At 42.9% G+C, this 19,840-nt stretch overlaps 1 protein-coding gene across 2 annotated transcripts in view; it reads right to left on the bottom strand.

Annotated features, from left to right (window-relative positions):
• SECISBP2L (SECIS binding protein 2 like) overlaps nucleotides 1–19,501 on the bottom strand; it is a 61,557-nt gene extending 42,056 nt beyond the window's left edge. The window contains exon 1 of one of the 2 annotated variants that reach the window (XM_083183943.1): nucleotides 19,210–19,501. In XM_083183943.1, coding sequence (XP_083040069.1) covers nucleotides 19,210–19,227 — 18 coding nt within the window. In that variant the 5' untranslated portion in view covers nucleotides 19,228–19,501. The remainder of the gene's footprint in view (nucleotides 1–19,209) is intronic. The other variant, XM_083183942.1, reaches the window with a different exon arrangement.
• Between the last annotated feature and the right edge of the window lie 339 nt (nucleotides 19,502–19,840).

Genomic DNA, 19,840 nt, shown 5'->3' on the forward strand with positions numbered 1-19,840 from the left:
TCTTCCCACAAACACTATATACAGTATCTGTAAAGTCTAACCTAAAGATGGGTTCATCAATGGCATGTGTGGCAAAGGCTGTGTATACATTAGTAGATATATCTATCTGCAGATCAATTGTTCAGCAGATACTGTATATTTACAGATGGATCAAAGGGTTTTCCAAACACGCTGCCCGATCTGTCTGGACTAACATCACAATTTGGCAGGTACATCTGCATGTGTCTGCCTATCAAGAAGTCGATGACTACTGTAGCTCGAGTGCGGGTGTACACGCAGTCGGCAGATCACCTGTACACACAGCACAATGATGTGGCTCTGTAGCACAGCCGAAGAGATAGTTCTGAACAGCGCAGTTTAGACATATCGCTCAGACATATGGCTGGTACACAATGACCAGTGGTCCAGCAATAGATTGTCTGTTGAACTGAACAGCCCATATATTTCGCCAGTGTGTATGCCACTTAAGAAATACAGCGTGCACAACTCATGCTTCTCACAAATAGGTATGCGTTGTCTGCACAGAAGTCATATACTGGTTTAAATTGCACTATGTGAAAATTAGGATATCAGCAGAGTATGGAAGACTTTATAGCAGAGAAAACAAATTGCTTCAGACTAGCGATGTGTAGATCCGAATTTACCCGGATCTCAAATGGGGTTTTATTGGTTATCCTCCCTTAGGTGCCCATACACGTTCAGATATGGGGCTGTAAGTTTTGTACTTTAAAATGTGCCGTATGATTCTGGCACTTGTAGGGGGATGCGATGCCCCTACATGTGCGGGTGCGATTTATTTTTATTTTTGATAGCTACTAATGGACATCGCATCGCATGTACTCCTGTACTGATGAGATGCAATGAAGCACAGAAAGTACTGCATGTGGATACTTTTTGTCCTTTACAATATTGTACCTGCGGGGACGCGCATCGCATCCCCGCTGGTACACGGTGCGATTATTGCACATGAGATGCATTTTGTACTTTAAAAGTACAAAACGGATGCAATAATAGCAACGTGTATGGGCACCATAACTATTTCAGTGCACCACATACAGACAAATCTTATTCTGTCCCAATGGATAAAAACTTAACCACCCACTAAATGTGTTTCCATAAGGAATATTATGGCCAATACATATTGTTTAATGTGGTGTAAAACTAAAGATAGTTTGATGCAGTTATTAAGCACCCTTACGTTCCAGGTAAGAACATGCATTTTAGCTGTTACCATCACTAACAATATACAGAAACTTATGCCATCCAACAGAGCACACAAATTCCATAAATTAGTGAAAGGGATAACACAAGGAATCATTTTCAAACAATAATGTAGGCCAGTGGTTCCCAAACTGTGTGCCGTGGCGGGGGGGCGTGGCTTCGGCGGGCAAGTGAGTGGACGTGCTCTCCTGTTGCTCCCCACTCCAAATATCCTGTAAGCCCATCCTGCGCACTTACACCTCTCCAGACTACCTGTGTTGGTGGGGGAAGCCTCCTGGCCCATCCTGGTTGTTTCCGGTCTCGGCTCCGTGCGACCGCTGAGGGGATATCCAGCCTGCCGCTGCGGGCCTCCTTGATCGTGGGGTGAGCCGGCGCCATTTTGTTACTGCGGCTCCAGACGGCCGCACTTCTTATATCCTGCCCGGACCTCTCTGTCGGCATCCTGCTGGGCTGAAGCTCTGCCCCCGACGACTCCCTGCGGGATCCTTCGAATTGGACCGCACGGTCTGAGGCGGCTGGCTGGGTCCTCCCTGCTCTCTGCTGCCGGGCGCCATCTTTGATCGCTCCCCCCTCCTGTGACTTCGGCTGTGGCTGTCGGACGGTTGCGGCGGTGAGCGCCGGTGGCGCTGTTGGGAGTCTCCTCACACGTCTGGTGCCTTATGCGGAGCCCTGTGAGGACCTGAGTGGAGGGATTCTGCCCCACTTTCCGGATACACCGCGGCCTTACATTGCTGGAACGGGGTGCAGGCTTCGGCCATCTTGGATCTGAGGGACACTGCAGTATCAGGTGCCATTATTCACTGCATTCACAGCCTTCTTCGGTGCCTGTTACATTGGCCTGGTACACTGATTCTTATCTACAATTGAAGCTTGGAGGTGTGCTAGCCACCACCAAGTAATCTTTGCACTTCTCTGGAGGACTATACTGCTGATATCATAGGCATGCCTTCCTCTGTACAAATGCTCATTAAGGCTATTGAGGAGTCCACCCAGAGAATTAATAATAAAATTGATAATGTGACCCCCATGCCTATATGCTCTGTGCCCAGGCATTGCACATTGACAGAGTCACAGACTTTCTTTGTTGCTGATTGCCAGGTGGAGAGGTCTTCTGTAACTCCGGATGTTGGTAGCGTAGCTCCTTTTGTCTCTCTGGATATTGACCTCGACGGAGTGTTGTCTCCCATGGGATGGCCTCGTCCAATCCTCTGTTGTGAGACTGTCCCAGATTGCTTTATTCTCCAGGACTCCTTTCCTGTTTGTCTCCAGAATATATATATAACTCCTAGGTTCCACGGCTTGTGTCTGGACTTTGTGCTCCAATATATCTTCTCTTCATCTGAATATCCTCAGGATCGTGATGGAACAAATGCTGATTACTCTCCTGTTCTTCCTCATGTGCGATGGGCCATTACTGGCTTTCTGTCTATGTCCTTCAATGAAGCTGAATATTGGCCTGATTAATAGAAGATAATTATACTTAACACTGCTATTACTAAGAACCTGGCCGGCCTGATTTCCATATCCTCTGATGTAGCCTCTTATTATACTGTATATCTCTACATTATGTGCGCTAAATCTGCAACCTGAGTTGGGGTAGCTCAGCTTTGATTAGGGCCATTAACCTACTGCTTGTTGTGTATTCCTAATTTCTTTATCCTGGTGGTATATGGCCCCATGCTACTAGCTTTGGGCTAGCTAGCCCAAAAGTGCAAAATATTTGCCCCAGTCAATTCATGTGTCCTATATAGCCCCTGTCAGTTCTCCGATCTATAATCCTCATTAGTTAGTTAGTTGGGTGGGTGGGTGGGTGGTTGGGGTAAATCAGATTTTCTGGTAAGTATTAGCTTAACTCTGTGTTAGCTAAAGGCCACTGATTTACTCCTCCTTATAGTATATTGTAGATAGTGGGGTAGATATTAGAGTTAGTTAGCTTAGTTAGTTGATCGGGATCCAGGTATACCTAGAGTTGGGGTTAGGTCATACAGGGTGGGGGGTTCTGGGGGGCTTTACTTTGGGTCTAGCGGGCAGTTAGGGAGGTTTTGATTTCATATTTAGAATGTAGTCAAGTATCCGGATGGGCATAATTTTACTTTATTCTCTTCCCTCTCTCATATCCTGTTGACATTGCGATACATCACTGTGTTTTTTCTTATTTTTTTTATTTTTTATCTATTCTTTGTCACCAAATGTCTGGGTGCACTTGCCTTGATATATGGACAGATCTGAATCCTGATGCTCCTATCCTTGAATGTTTACCCGAATGGCGCCTTCGGGTTTATGTTGTGTATGTATATTTATCCTAAGAACGGAGTGCTATTCTATGTCCTATTGCTACCTCTGCTTAACTGTTTATCCCTCCTTTGTATGCACCCAGATCTGATAATGTCTGTGTGCTTTTTTCCACCTTTCATATATGTATCGTCACCATCAATATGCCCTCTGAACATGGTTATGTAAATGGTTAAAATTTCAAATAAAAACTACACAATTAAAAAAAAAAAAAAAAACTGTGTGCCGTGGCACCCTGGGGTGCCTTGGGGGACTTGCAGGGGTGCCCTGGGTTGATGGTCCAGGACCAATTCAAGTTCTTTATATCCAATATAATAGTAAAATTATGGACAAACAGAAGTACATTTTGTCCATTACAACATAACTGATCCTAAGGATGAGATATAAACACAATTTATTTAATTTAATATTTGTTTCTGAATTTCTCAATGAGAAACCTATAGCCTAGGGGTGCCGCGAAAAAAATTCTGATGCTTCAGGGTGCCGTGAGTCAAAAAAGTTTGGGAACCCCTGATGTAGGCAAAGCATAACTGCCCATACCTTGTCAACACCCCCACCCTGTACACCATCTCCCAATCTTGGCATACTTAATTCCCAAACTAAACTTCCCCTTCCTTGAAGATTTTTTTTTTTTTAACTAAGCAAGGTGGATACAGGTTATCTTACCCTATCAACCATGCTGGCCAAAATGTATAATGGCAACAGAACAGAGTAGTCCTCAAGTTTAGAGGAGGTTCCCCAGTAGCATGACAAACACAGTGCTCATTAGAAAAGATGGGATTCCAGACGCACTGCCCAAAGCAATCTCCTATGATACCCAAAAGCAGTACCCCTGCAGAGATCCATATGTGAAAATATCTTGTGCCTGTAAGACACACCATTGTATAGATATAAAACATCACTCCGCATAATGTTCAATTTGCAACCGGCATGTCAATGATCAAAGTAAACAAGGCAAGGGTACCATCGCGAGAGAACTAAAATAAGAGGGATGTTAGGCAATAATTACATGCAGCAGATTCCAGACAAGGAACATAGAAGTTAGTCATTAGCTAAAGCTCTTCACATGGCAAACATTGGTACAGCCACAATGCTGCCTCCCTAGGAGTAGTGTAGAACTTTATTTCTCCATCATAGTGTTCATTCTAGCACCCGACATATTTGAAAACTCATGCAGTTCCTCTTCCCTGCCTGGGGTGTCGCTGTCTGTTATAGTGCTTCTAGCACAGTGTGGTCTGTATATCAGCACTGATATGCAAACCAGACCAGTGCTAGAAACACCACAGCAGACAGCGACACTCCAGGCAGGGAACAGGAACAGCATGAGTTTTCAAAAATGGCAGGTGCTAGAATGAACACTCCAGGAGGGTGATCAAAGCATGGTGGGTTAGCTCCTATGATGCAGTGACCAGATTTCAGGTTTGGTGACAGGATGAGTGACCACTACATAGTGAGGCAAGAAGTGAGAGCCAGTATCCCACGTAGTCAGACACTGCTGCAAGCCTGCCACCAGTGAATGCGCAGCAGTGTCCTAATTCTGGATAAAAACAACTTTCCAGCACACTACTCCCCTTCCCACATCTGTGGTGTCACATTCTGCCCCAGGAAAGACACTCAGGAAATTTTTCAGGATATTTACCGGTAACCTGGAGAGTTTACAGAGTTTTTTTTTTTTTTTATGAGATATGTGGTAAAGTTATTATAACCTTAGAAACATGTCTGTTTTTTTAGTTATTTTTGTATTATATAGATCAGTGTTTTTCAACTACTGTGCCGAGGCACATTAGTGTGCCTTTAGCTGTTCTCAAGTGTGCCCCCAGATCTAGAGATGCCCAAACCAGTTTACAACCACCACCAGTTCAACTGTTATTTACTGGTCTCTTCTTTTCATGTAAAAAGCCAATGTATTTTATTTTTGTGACCTGTAGGGACCAGTGTGATTGTTTTTAATATGGGGGCCAATAGGTTTGTTTTTCTTCCTGTGTGGGCCAATGTGTTTTTCCCTGTGGGGATCTCATAGAGTGCCTTGGCAATTTTAAAATCTTATTTAGTGTGCCGCAAGGTAAAAATGTTGAAAATCACTGATATAGGACAATAGAAATACCTTTTTATAGGAGCAGCTTTTGGGGATATTCAAAGCGGCTGTCGAGGGGGCTAGACGGCGAGGATGGCTTGTTTTCGGCCGATTGAATACCGCCCTTTGAATTCATCATAGCCAGTTGTTGAGTTTTACTACTTCTAAATATGAAGCAAGGTTGAGGTCAAGGCAGTCGATAATTACATAACATGCACACACCAGTTGTGGCAATAAGCTAGAACTTTAATTATTTATAACACTGCAAGTATCTCTAAACAGTAGGCGCTTCCCCTGTGACAATATGACCAATCGATATGGCTGCATAGCTACAATTTATAGTAATGGAAAGATAAAATGCAAAGGGAGATGGGAGGCTTACTCGTGGGAGTCCAACGCAACAATACTACTCGCTGGATATAAGGATACAACAGGCTAGGGAGAGAACCCACAAATATGGAGGTTGGGCTTCAAAGTATGGGAAAGCTCACAGGTACCATCTGTTCAGGCATAAGCAACGGGTGCAGATCCTAAAATGATCATTTGATGAAACCACAAAATCAAATATAGGGGTAAAAAGCAATGGTACTGTTGGATTAAAAACTGAATATAATGTATCTAGTGGCTTTTATGATCAGGGCACAACTAGTGTCAGGTTCCAGAAAGTTTTTGTTTTGTTATTACAATGATCAATAAGGAATTTTAACATCTGGATGTCATGTGAAGATTACTAATGACTAAAACACGGTTTCTATGTCTAGGAAGAACTAGCTTGGCAGTAAACACTGTTGAAAAGGATAGAAGTCACACAAGAACAGCCCAACCTTTTGCACGGAGCTGAAACCTTTCCAGTTGGTGAATACATTGATCTGGTGGCAGGATGTTACACATATAAAAAGGGAACAGTTATCTAATTACTGAGCTGCTGATCATAATCATGTGACTGACCAGTGCTCTTTATGTTCACATTATGGCCCTTATTCATATCCTTTCGGTCCTCCGTGTGACCAATGTTTTGCACTTGCGCAGGTACAGACACAGGGTGCGTGCACCTGCGGCAAACATTTGGTTTGCCAGGTGCATGCGGGGGGCACCAGGCAGCCCCATTAGCATATGGAAGCGCTCATCGTTTCATGGGCGTTCTCAGGCTAATGAGGAAGTGACGGTTATGCGGGGGGCAGGCAGCTGATATCAACAGATGTGAGCTGCCCGCCCTGTCCTCGCACAGGGCGTCCGCAGTTCAGAGCCACTATATAGGTATCTCTGAACTGCGAGCACTGGAGAGATCATTCGATGGTCGGCGAACATCGAATGATTTCTCCCCGCCTGCGAATGAATAATTATGTAAGTCATCCATTCGTAGCCGTGCGGGTGCTCGTGTGAGCAAGGGGGGGGGGGGGGGGGGCAGCAGAGTCTGATAATTCCATTGTGCAGCGAATTTCACAGCCTTGCAAGTCAATCAGAATAAGGTCCTAAATCCCTAATTTACAAAGATCAACTGCTACACATCCTTGATTAATAATAAAATTAACCCTTTACTGTCTTCCATTTACGTTACAGCAAACTCATTGCACCAGTAATTATTGGGCAGGAACAGATAGAGTTGTGAGCTATAAAACAGTGGTCTTATTTGTACTTGTATGGCTTATCAGAGTCTGTAACCAAATGAGCTAAACTTAATAGTTAAAAAGCATTATAATATAGCTTTATTCAATATTTGTTTTGATCTGTGAATGACTTGGCTATAGTAGTGTTACTACAACTTACATTTGCAGTTGTAACATTCTCACTACCAGATGCATTTATCCGTTCATTTTAGGACAATGCTCAAGTGCAATCTACAGTATACTGAAGTGTCAAAAGTCATGGGATAGGTGCCTAGTGTCAGACAGGTCCCCTCTAGCCCGGCAAAGTACAGCAATTCGAGGTGGCATCAATTCCACAAGTGAATGGAAGACCTCTTGAGAGATGTTGACCCGCTCCATCCAAATAGCTTCCCACAGCTCCCTAATATTTATAGGTGCAGGAACTCTATGTGAATAGACCTTGACCCCACATTATATACAGTAAATGCACATGTCAGGCAAACGTCTTGGCCACACAATTCATTTGAACCCTTCAGAATGTATCTCAAACCATATCTGGACAACTTGGGACCAATGATATGGTTCATTATCCTGCTGGAATATACCATCGCTGTGGGGATGCATGATTTCCATGAAGGATTGCAAATGGTCATCAGTCCATGCAATATAGCAATTACCAGTTAATGATGTGATCAAGCGAATCAGCAGACCCAACCCATACCATGTGAACACACCCCAGACCATTATGGAACCACCACCAACCTGCTGGGTGCCTTGTTGACAACTAACATCCAAGGTCTCATAGGGTCTGCACCATACCTGAACCCTACCACCAGCTTAAAAAAACTGGAACTGTGACTCACCGGACCACATCACATGTCAGTTTTCAAGGGTCCATTTAGCAATGTCAAGAGCCCAGATGAGGCCATTTGTACAATGGATTCTGGTAACGTGGTGGGTCTCTTGCTAACACATCCCATGGAAGCTAAAGAACACTGCACTGATGTGCTAGATAAGCATTTGGTACCTCCAGCATTGAATGTGATTTGAGCCAAAGGAGCAGATGAAGCAATGCATTAAGACTGGTGAACAGATAAAGTAGAAGGTGATAACGCACTAGCCAATCAGCTGCGTTTCAAAAATTATGGTAAGGAGTTACGGTATCACTTTCCACTTTATCTCTTCACCAGGCTTAATACATCTGCTCCAGTGTCACTTGTCTGTTACCACAAACGCAGGTTGTCCACAGTGGGTGGTAATACAGTACCAATAGGTATTCCCAGTACAGACATGACACCATAACAGCCTAGCCGGGGTTTAAACTGACACATGGGATGTCAGATTCAGGCCTGGGTACTTCTGAGACATCATAGCATGGTGGCGCCATCTACCCACTACCTTTACATACTGCTTATCTTGTGACTTTTGGCACGTCAGTGTATTGTGTATGCAATGATTAACGTACACAAATTCTATGTAAATTCATTTTATATTTCCTGCATCAGATTTTATCACTTACACTTCATTTTCTACTTGGTGAATAGCAATTTTTTAATATAGTGTAAACCAGTCAAAAAAGTATACAATGTAGTAATAAAACCAAGCAAAAATGACTTTTCAAAAAGTGTCGTTATATTGGGTTTTCAATTAATTATGTATATACTAATTACCAGCCTGTGAAAATGATGAAACAGCATAACTTTAATGTCAGCGCCAGCAGCTATGCATGCACAAATGGAGCAATAGGTCCATTGGGCGTCATCAAATGGCCAACGGTGCACCACACTTGAGCTCCCCCCCCCCCCCATCGAGGTGAGGAGCAGTGTTATTCTTTTATTTGTTAGGAAATGCTCATAAGAGATTTAAACCCCACATCCTTCAGGGGGATCTGGCAGATTAGTATACTAGATATATTCACGAGGTGTATGAAGCTGTGGACAGTTGTGTGGGTTAAAAAAAGTTCTGAGGAAAAGGCCACAATGCAAATGGCGTATAAAAAACAGTGCTTTGGTCTACAGCAGGCATGGCAAATCTATTTCTTGTCATAGTTTAAGCATACCCTAATAGCAAAACAGTAGCAAGGCATAATGGGACTAGAAGTTTCACAGCAGCTGGAGGGCCACAGTTTGGCCATGCCTGGTCTACACAGTGGCACATCAAGTGTCAATTAGCCGACAGGCTTGCAGTACAGTAGCCCTAATGGCCGAGTGGTTAAGTGCACAGTATGCCATGCATAGAGACTAGAACAACTTGCCTATCCTGTATGTACAGTAGGCAGTGTTTCCACTTAACTTGTGCAAATAATTTGGGTTGCGGAAAAAAAAAAAAACACCCGGTCAGTTTCTCCCATACACCAGCTCTGCTCCTGCCCCCAGACATTAAACTTTATTTGGCTACTCTCCACAACCGGCATGAAACCTAATTTCAGTGGAGGAAGAGAAAAAACTGTATACTCAACTTTTTTTTTTAATGCATTTATTTATTGTTTTCAAAAAGGTAAGTAAACATTAGAGCAAATATATGCTTACAAGAGTCATATACGGCCTACACACAAGCCGATATTAAGGCATTTTCTAAGCGATTTTGCTTAGTTTGGCAAAGTCGCTTAGCAAATGCTCTCACATCGGTGTATGTGTGGGGGCTATATCGGCAGCAGGGCGCGTCCCCGCGCGTCTTTATCGCTGGCCGAGATTGATGGACAGTGTCCATCAATCTCAGCATCGGCAGGGTTCTCCCACCGGAGAACACTGGCGCAGTCTGCTCGCTTAGCACACAGAATTGACAGCTCGCTCTGTGTGTGGGCTGTCAGCTCTGTGTGCTATGCGATAGCGGCGCAGCACAGCCCGACCTAGCATAGCTAGGTAGCCCTGCACACATCGCTATGTGTGTAGGGCCCAATAGGTATAAAATGTACATGGCAAACAAGATGATATCTGTGGCATGGCACTGGTACAATTAGCTGCTCAAATTTAACAGATTGTTTTAAACAAATTAACAGCTAAGGATTTGGAATATTACAGAATAACCATTTACTCGGTCAAGAGAATTAATCAAAAATTTGGATACTCTTGAACAAGGGGGGAGAGATAGAGAAGGTGCACCTAATAGTAGGTACAGGGCAGAGAAAGTGATAGAGATACGAGAAGAGACCTAGTCCGGGTCCTAGAAACGGCTACACAGATTAGGCGAAGAACAGTGACGTTTTCATCATAGCATTAGTAGTTATTCAGAGCAAGAGGTCTGAAGTGGAGTGGGAGTGGGGATCCTGTAGGGTGGTGACATTATAACTGAACCAGTTAGACCAGATCAGGAGGAATTTGTGGGAAGCGTTATGAAGGTAAATTGTAATTTTTTCCATGGTAGCAATGTCCCAAATTTTATTAATGATCTGCTGCCGGGAGGGGGGGGGGGGTGTTCATGTTCTTCCAGTGACTGGCAATGAGATAACGGGCTATTCTCTACTTTTTAATGTACACACTACAATACTTTTTCAAGTGTTTTTCACCATTTTGATTTATTTAACAATTTTTCGCCACAATTTGTAATCTTTTTACCAGGATTTTAACACTGGGGCAGTATGTGCAGAAGAAAAGAATACATACTGTAGAATACATTTCTATAAAAAAAATAAAAAAAAATGTACATTGAAATAAAAAAAATTTGGTGCGACTGGCAGGATCTGAACTCTAGGCACAGCACACAGGGCCTTATTCTAGTTCACTCTCTGACAAAATCCTTCTTAGATGGACAAAACCATGTGCACTGCAGGGGGGCAGATGTAAAATGTGCAGAGAGAATTAGATTTAGGTGAGTTATTTTGTTTCTGTGCAGGGTAAATACTGGCTGCTTTATTTCTACACTGCAATATAGATCTCACTTTGAAGTAAAACCCCACCCAAATCTAATTCTCTCTGCACAAGTAACATCTGCCCCACCTGCAGTGCACATGGTTTTGTCTCTCTAAGAAGGATTTTGTCAGAAAGAGTGAACTAGAATAAGGCCCATAGAATGGAATGACCTTAACTGCTATAGGCCATTACATCTACTGTACCTCGGGACTGTCAGCTCATTCATACTTGAATTCTATAATTACTACTTTAGATGCCAGCAAATGTCACTGGCGCTCAAAGCGATGTTCAGGGGTTTGTCACAATATATGCAATCTTATTGTATAAAAATAAACTGTATTTTAAGTACAGTAAATGCTGCTTTAATTCTGGTAGTACTGTTGTACCACTTACATTTTTTCGCTGTGACATTGTGCAGTGCGGATCGAACTGCTGTGACATGTTGCAGTGTGGAAAACTACTTTTTCACATAAGGCTTCTCTATGTTGGGTTTATTCATATCCTGTTATGAGACAATCGCCTCTTTCATTCGTTGTTACACGAGATTCAATTTGTTAATTTTAGGACTTATTAAAAACCAGTGACTTTCAATTATAAATATATACCAAAATGGAAAAAAAAAATTGGAGATTTTTGCAGATTTATAAAAAATGAAATTAAATAAAGGGGTGTACACAAGCTTCGATTTTGATAGTGAAACGTAATCAAACGGTTTTTAAGGTGCTTTCAATCCACAGTCGATTCAATGCGTGCTCCCCTTTTTTCTATATTGGAAAAAAAACAAAAAACCAAGACTGCAGGCAAGGAAATATCGAATTCGATCCAGCAAAATTGAATGTGTACATTGTGCCTTGAACGCACATCGAAATGGATATTGCATGCAAAAGTGCAGATCGAATGTGAAATCGAATGGAAAGCAAAGGCCAAATCGAATCAAAAAGTAAAAATCAATGGGTGTGTACACACGTTAAGAAATCACATGAACATAAGTTTTAACAGCCTATGCCTTGAAGCTCAAAATGGAGCTCAGGTGCATCCTGTTTCCACTGATGATCTTTGAAATGTAAAGGTGCCCACAGACGCATCGATCCCGGCGTGCGTTCTGTGCTTAACTAGCACACATAGCATCGCATTGTATGCCTTGTGCATGCGATGTGATAAAAAGCTAGTACAAAAAGTATGTGCAGCACATACTTTTTGTACTGTGCGATGAGGTGCCGCGGGAGCGCGCACCCCATCGCCGGGATCGGTGCGTGTGTGGGCACCATAACTATAGCTTAATTGGAGTCCACCTGTGGTAAATTCAGTTAATTGGACATGCTTTGGAAAGGGGCACACACCTGTCTATATAAAAGTCCCACACTTGACATTGCATGCCAGAGCACAAACCAAGCATAATTCCAAAAAGGAATTGTCTGTAGCCCTCAGAGACAGGATTGTCCTAAGTCACAAATCTGGGGAAGGGTACAGAAAAATATATTCTGCTTTAAAAGGTACCAATGAGCAAAGTGGCCTCCATCATCAAATGGAAGAAGGTCAGAACCACCAGGACTATTCCTAGAGCTGGCTGGCCATCTACACTGGGCAATGCTGGGAGAAGAGCCCTAGTCAGGGTAGTGACCAAGAACCCGGTGGTGTCAGAGCTACAGTATTTCTCTGTGGAAAAAGAAAAAAAGAGAACAACCTCTGCCGCAATCCACCAAATAGGCCTGTATAGTAAAAAGAGACCAGACAGAAGCCACTTCTTAGTAAAAAGCACATGGCAGCCAGCCTGAAGGACTCCAAACAAAATTATCTGGTCTAATGAGACAAAGATTGAACTTTTGGTATGAATGCTAGGCGTCATGTTTGGAGGAAACCAGGCACTGCCCATTACCAGGCCAATATTATCCCTACAGTGAAGCATGGTGGGGGCAGCATCGTGCTAAGGGGATGTTTTTCAGTGTCAGAAAGTGTGAGACTAGTCAGGATAGAGGGAAAGATGAAAGCAGCAGTGTACAGAGACATCCTAGATGAAAACCTACTCCAGAGTGCTCTTGACCTCAGACTGGGGCGACAGTTCACCTTTCATCAGGACAAAGCCAAGATATCAAAGGAGTGGATTAAGGACAACTCTGTGAATGTCCTTGAGGCCTAGCCAGAGTCTAGACTTGAATCCGATTGAACATCTCTGAAGAGATAGAAAATGGGTGTGCATTGACACTTCCCATTCAACCTGCTGGAGCTTGGGAGATGTTGCAAAGAGGAATGAGCGAAACTGCCCTAAGATAGATGTGTCAAGCTTGTGGCATCATATTCAAAAAGACTTGAGGCTGTAACTGTTGCCAAAGGTGCATCAACAAAGTATTGAGCAAAGGCTGTGAATACTTATGTACATGTACTTATGCACTTATGTACATGTGATTTCGTAATTTTTTTTTTCATTTTTAATAAATAAATAAAAAATTATAAGAATTTATTTATTCAATTTTGGAATAAGGCTGTAAAATAACAAAATGTGGGAAAAAAAGTGAAGTGATGCATCGAGTGAATCAATTCTGGCGTTAAGATTTTCCAAGCTATGTTTTATGTCTGTTTGGGTCATCTCTGAGATTACAAAAATAAGCCTCTCAGAGAATCAGCCCATCCTAAACCTGGTGTAGACTGGAACGGCACATGTACAGTATTTAATATCAATTTTTCAGAACATTCATATTATTGCATTAGAAAAAAAATTGTATTGATTCACATAAGCCATTCTAATTTTTATCTGAATATATGAGACCTCTAAACAGACTTTGACATCACTTCTGCAATATTACTGTCAAAAAGACAACTTATTTTCTCTTGACTATGTAACCATTTACAACAGCGTCTCTTTTTGCAGAATGTTCAATAAAGACATGTGGTCCATTCTTTTAGCTGGTGGTGTCCTTGAAGATGGATTAAGGATTTATTTCTGTATTTATTTACAGTTTCTTAGATAGCGCAGCAGATTCCATTGCGCTTTACAACTGATGACAACACTGAAAAAACAAACTGGGTAAAACAAACAGACAGACATAGAGGTTGGAGGGCCCTGCTGCAAGCTTACAATCTATAGGGAATCTATAGCCTCACATATCTTGAATCGCAGATTTTTATTTGTAGCCCCATACAAACATATAGAGAATTCTGCAAAACTGGGGCAAGTTGCATTGCAACTCTCCCCATTCGTGCCTAATAGGATCGATATCATACACTGCAAGTTAACATACACACACTTTTTATCGTAACACAACATTTTGAGAAATGCAAACATAAGGCCACACACACACACACACACACACATCTATATCTATAGATTAGTTTTTTTATTCACTTTTGGAGCAAATTAGAAACTGATTTTTTTTGGTACTTGTTTCCTAGCACGGCGCCCACTACATTAATTGCGTAGAGGGCTATTTTCCGTAAAAAAAATAAAAAAACAAACAAAAAAAAAAAATCGCATTGCATGCGATGTGATTTTTTTAGTTAAGTTATTCACTGCTTTCATGTCCCCAGGCCATCGCATAGCATCTCCCGAAAAATCGCATGCGATGCGATTTTTAAGTTAATTTATTCACTGCTGTTATGTCCCCAGGGGCATTTCATCGCATGGCATCGCACCTCACGCAAAATCGCATGCGATTTTTTTGGGGTGCTATACCATGACATTAGGTATACAATAATATGATTGTATGTCCCAAAAATAGGTTTAACGCACCCCCCCCCCACCCACCCCGAAGCGTGGCGAGCGAAGCGAGCCCTGCGGCGGCGGAACACATCCTCCGACTTTTTCATTACCCCACTATCCACGTCGGCATGGAGTTGATTCTATATATTGTGAGAGGACGTGGAATACATGTCAAGTAATACGCGTGCGCTCGCCACGCTTCGGGCTCGGTGGCTCGCTACACTATATAAAATCAACTCCACGGTGACGTGGATAGTGGGGTAATGAAAAAAAAGTCGGAGGACGCATTCCTTTGCGCTTGCCACGATTCGGGCTCGGTGGCTCACCACACTATATAAAATAAACTCCACGCCGATGTGGATAGTGGGGTAATGAAAAAGTCGGAGGACGCGTTCCGCTGCGCTCGCCACGATTCGGGCTCGGTGGCTCACCACACTATATAAAATCAACTCCCCGCCGATGTGGATAGTGAGGTAATGAAAAAGTCGGAGGACGCGTTCCGCTGCGCTCGCCACGATTCGGGCTCGGTGGCTCACCACACTATATAAAATCAACTCCACGCTGATGTGGATAGTGGGGTAATGAAAAAGTCGGAGGACGCGTTCCGCTGTGCTCGCCACGTTTTGGGGTGGCGTGGATAGTGGGGGGGTGCGTTAAACCTATTTTTGGAATATAGAATCATATTATTGTATACCTAATGGCATGGCATCGCACACCCTATAAAATTGCATGCGATCGCATGCGATTTTGCGGGACATGCGATGCGATATAGTGGGGTACAATGCCCATAGAAAAAAAAAGACAGTAAAAAAAAAACCGCATGCCGCTATAAAACGGCACATGCGATGCGATTTCCCTACGGTGCCGTACGTAGGAAATCTGGGCGCTGTGTTAGGAAACCAGTACCTTTTTTTTTTTTTACTCTTAACAGAAAAACAATGAAATGAAGTATGTACAATTAAAAGGTATTAATAACAGCAGCAAACACAGAAGCACAGACTTTGCACCCCAACTCAAACTGTGTCGCCTTTGTTTTTACAGCTGCACACAGACGATGTCACTAGCAGGAACAGGCTGGTAAAACAGCCCACATGGACAGGGTACTGTATATACAGTATACAGACAAATCCTTTTGTTTATTGTCACTTAACCTTTTCAGCTGTCAATATGTGTACGCCTTTGTATGATCTATCTTGTAAAGTTATTTAGTAGTGAAAAAAACTGAAATGGCAAAAAGTACATAAATTACAATGTCCCTCTTAGAAATGATCTCTGAAATTCTTACAGAAAAGCCATGATAATATGAGCTTTGCCAACGCATTTCTGAAACACTTTACATTCCTTGAAATCAAAACTAATTGCCACATATAGAAGGCTACAACAATCTATTTATAGGCTTTGCATTTAATTAGCTTCCTTAATGGTGACTTATACTAATGGAATGATAGACATGTAGTCGAACAGGCCGACAACACATTTCTCTATGAAACACAGTTATTATTCAAACAAGCGCAACCAGATCTATTTGCACAAGTTATGGGAGTGCTAACCCGTAACAGTATTATACAGTGATTATGTACAGATGAAACCAAGAAAAATAATTCAATAATCATCAAATAATCAAAACAAACAACAAATAATTAGATTAAACAGTGTCAGATAGTACATTTATTATTATTAATTCTATAGTATGTACAACACAGTGGTAGATGTGACAAGCATCATTATGGGACAGAAACTGTATCAGCGCCATTAGCTGTGCTGGTACCACTTCTCCCCATGTAAGAATAAGTGTGCTCCAGAGGTGATATTGGCACTGCCATCTACAAGATAGTATTGCCTATTCTAGCACTCTGCATCTTTTAAAACCTGTGCAGTTCCTGCTAGGAGTGTCCTTCCATACTTTAAAGCTTCTAGCACAATGTGCTCTGTATTTCATCACAGATATGCAGACCAGACCTGTTCTAGAAGCACTGCGGCAGAGAATGACAACCCAGGGGAGGGAAGAGGGACTGCATCGGTTTTGAAGATGCAAGGTGCTAGAATAAACGCTAAGATAGCATGCCAATATGTGGAGCAATGTAGGAACAATCAGTAGTACTGGCCGTTCCAACACCTGAAGCTATTGATATCAACAGTTGCAGGTGTTGTTGCCCATACACTGCGTTCTGCCAGCTCCAGACTGCATAGGAAATCTTGTATGAGTAGCAAGATCTTGCACATGCCAAGTGAGCCAGCCAGGGGAGAAAGTCAGTGCATCGGCTGATGTGCTGTGGGGGTCCGGCAGTGATTGCACTTTGGCATCTGAGATGTTCACACATCTCAGCGCTGCTACTTTGCCTCGGTAAAGAGGTGAAACAGGAAGTGCTTTATCTGCATGATTAGCAATAGTCCAGCTTTTAAGTATGCCTTATGCTCAGTACGCACTAAGCAATGTATCTGCAGTCTATCTACAGACGGACCAGGCAGTGTTTTTCATACACACTGCCCGATCCATCTGGACTGACATCACAACTGGGCAGCCTCATGCGCCCGCCCACTGTGCTGTCAATCACTGACGGCTACTTCTGCCGCTTTATGGGCAGTCAGTGGATTTCCCATACACACAGCATTATGCGCTGAAATAGATTTAGATATATCGACCACTGGCTATAATGCACAGCCGACGCGATATATATGTGAACTATGCCATTCACAGACATATCTCTGGTACACATTGCCTGACGGTCCATTGATATATATTGGCCAGTGTGTACACAACTTAAGCTTAGATGGCTACATCATACTGACTGACTATTAATACCCCTTTTAACACCAGATTTGTGACTCCTACCACACCGACGTTCCCACCCGGGATAATGCCAGGCAGATTACGTCACTGGAGGCGGGTCCTGAGCCTGCGCTGGGAGATGAGAGCGTGCGCTATTGCATTGCAGTGAGCGGGTCCAGGTCGCATCTAGCCAAGGTACCCGTTTACACAGCACAGCGAGCCGGGTTGAACCCATGTTTTTGTGGACCAAATTTCGTAAAACTCTGTTAGAACACATAGGGGGTAATTCAATCTGTGCCATATTCCCAACAGGTGGAAATATCAGCACTCGCCGCAGCCGCTTTCAACAGTATTAAAACCTGTCAGATTCGTATTATTTTTAAAGTCGAATATGCTTTGTCGGAAATGGATGGATTGTCAAACCGGAGGCTGTTTTCAACGACCCACGAACTTTCCGACTCTCGACATTCGGAACATTGAATTCCGAGTCTCAAGTTAGCGAAGGAATCCAGCGAAAACGGACAGGATTCCAACAGTTGGAATCCCAGATTGAATACCCCCATAAAATAGAATTGATCTTATTAGTAAAAAATTTTATTTTTTTAACTAAGATATAAACAATTTTACTAGAATTATTCTAATCTGTCAAATGAATGATGATAAATATATAAAGCAGTGTGGTGTGTTTGCTGCTTGTGTGTAAGAGAATTTAGAATGTAAGCTCTAATGGGGCTGAAACTAACCTGAATGACAAATATTCTCTCTGTACTGTTCATCTTAACTGATGTTGCTATTGTACATAAATAATACCTGGCTACAGCAATTCTCTAACTCACAAAATATAAACACATGAAACAATAAAACCATGGCTGATGTCATTGATATAGCATTTTTTTATATTGTAACACTGCATTCCACTCAAAAGTCTAATGCATATGATAGATCAAAGGTAGAAAGCCTATGGTACTCCAACTGCTTTGAAAGTGCACTTCCGTCAGGACCTGTCTGTTTCAGCATACACGAACAGGAAAATTGTGGCAGTACATATGCTGGGACATGTAGTTCCACAATATGTCTGACGTGATACATTTTGTCTACTCCTGCGCTACGTACAAGAACAAAAGTAGTTGAGTGGTAAGATCATGCAATTAATTTGACAAAGATATTTTGAACTTTTCTATAGAGAACATGTGTCAGGTTCAAATCCAGTTATATGCTTCCAGGCATTCCTACGCTGAGCGAATAAAATAACTTTCAGACATTTTCCAGTAGTTTTATGGCAAATGTTCCTGAAAATGTACATTGCAATTTTTTTAATAACTGGAGCTCCACCCAAGTAGTAGAAGATTCTATAACGTTTGGGAAGCACTACCTTAGTATCATCATTAGTTAACATGTGATTTTAAACCTTCAACACCATAGTTATTGAAAACACGAACAAAATACAACAGAAACCCATTAACTGCTTTCGAACTCCCTTGAACTCATGCACTGGCATACAGGCATTAGGAAGGGAGAAGGGTCCTCATTCTCTGACAATTCCATAATATTAGGCTCTGGGTCACAAGCAGGATATGTGTGGAGACAGAGGGCAGCTGGCACGGCTCCTGAGTGTGACCGGGACAGGATGGGCACCATACCACCATATACACTATGAAGCACAGCATTGGGCTGAGTGCCGCAGGGATAGCGGTGGGTACGGGAGGGGGAACAGCCGGCTTTACCTGCTCGTTTATCTCCATGGCTCCTGGGCCTAGCTGTCAGCAGCGCCCCGAGTTCTGTCACTTGTCTTATGCTACTTGGCCTGGGCTGGGGACAGACCGAGAGCAGCTCTGCCCATCTTATTCTTCCCAGTGCCGCTGACTGCACCCGTTCTGGTCGTTCACCCACACCGGCCTCTCTCCACACTCCACCCCGAGCCGCCCTGCTACGTAACGCCCGCTGAACCTGCGGCCCTGGGCGGAGCGGCGGCTGTGTGACAGGGAGTCAGCTGGGACGGAGGCCGCCGCGGCCACATCCAGCCAAACGCGCTGCTGGCCTGCTGCTGCAGTAGTAGTAGCAGCAGCAGCAACGCCCCTGTCTGTCATCATGTGCCTCATCATTGCCTGGTAACAGTGCTGTTCTGCTTACTGTACGCATGGAAACTCGTGCTTATCAGGGAGCAGCTCATGATGTAATGTTTATCTTTCCAAGTTTACATTGCCTTCCTGCAAAGACAAATGGCTGTCGTCAAGTATATACAGTCCTGGATTATTCCACTATTGGGAAAGTGAAAACTTTTATGCATTCATTAATATCCCCCTGGAACCTGTAGTACTGTATTCAATGTTATTTATAACAATGGTGGGAAGACTA

Source organism: Crinia signifera, chromosome 4 (genome assembly GCF_055691185.1).
Source record: "Crinia signifera chromosome 4, ASM5569118v1, whole genome shotgun sequence".
NCBI classification, from domain to species: Eukaryota; Metazoa; Chordata; class Amphibia; order Anura; family Myobatrachidae; genus Crinia; species Crinia signifera.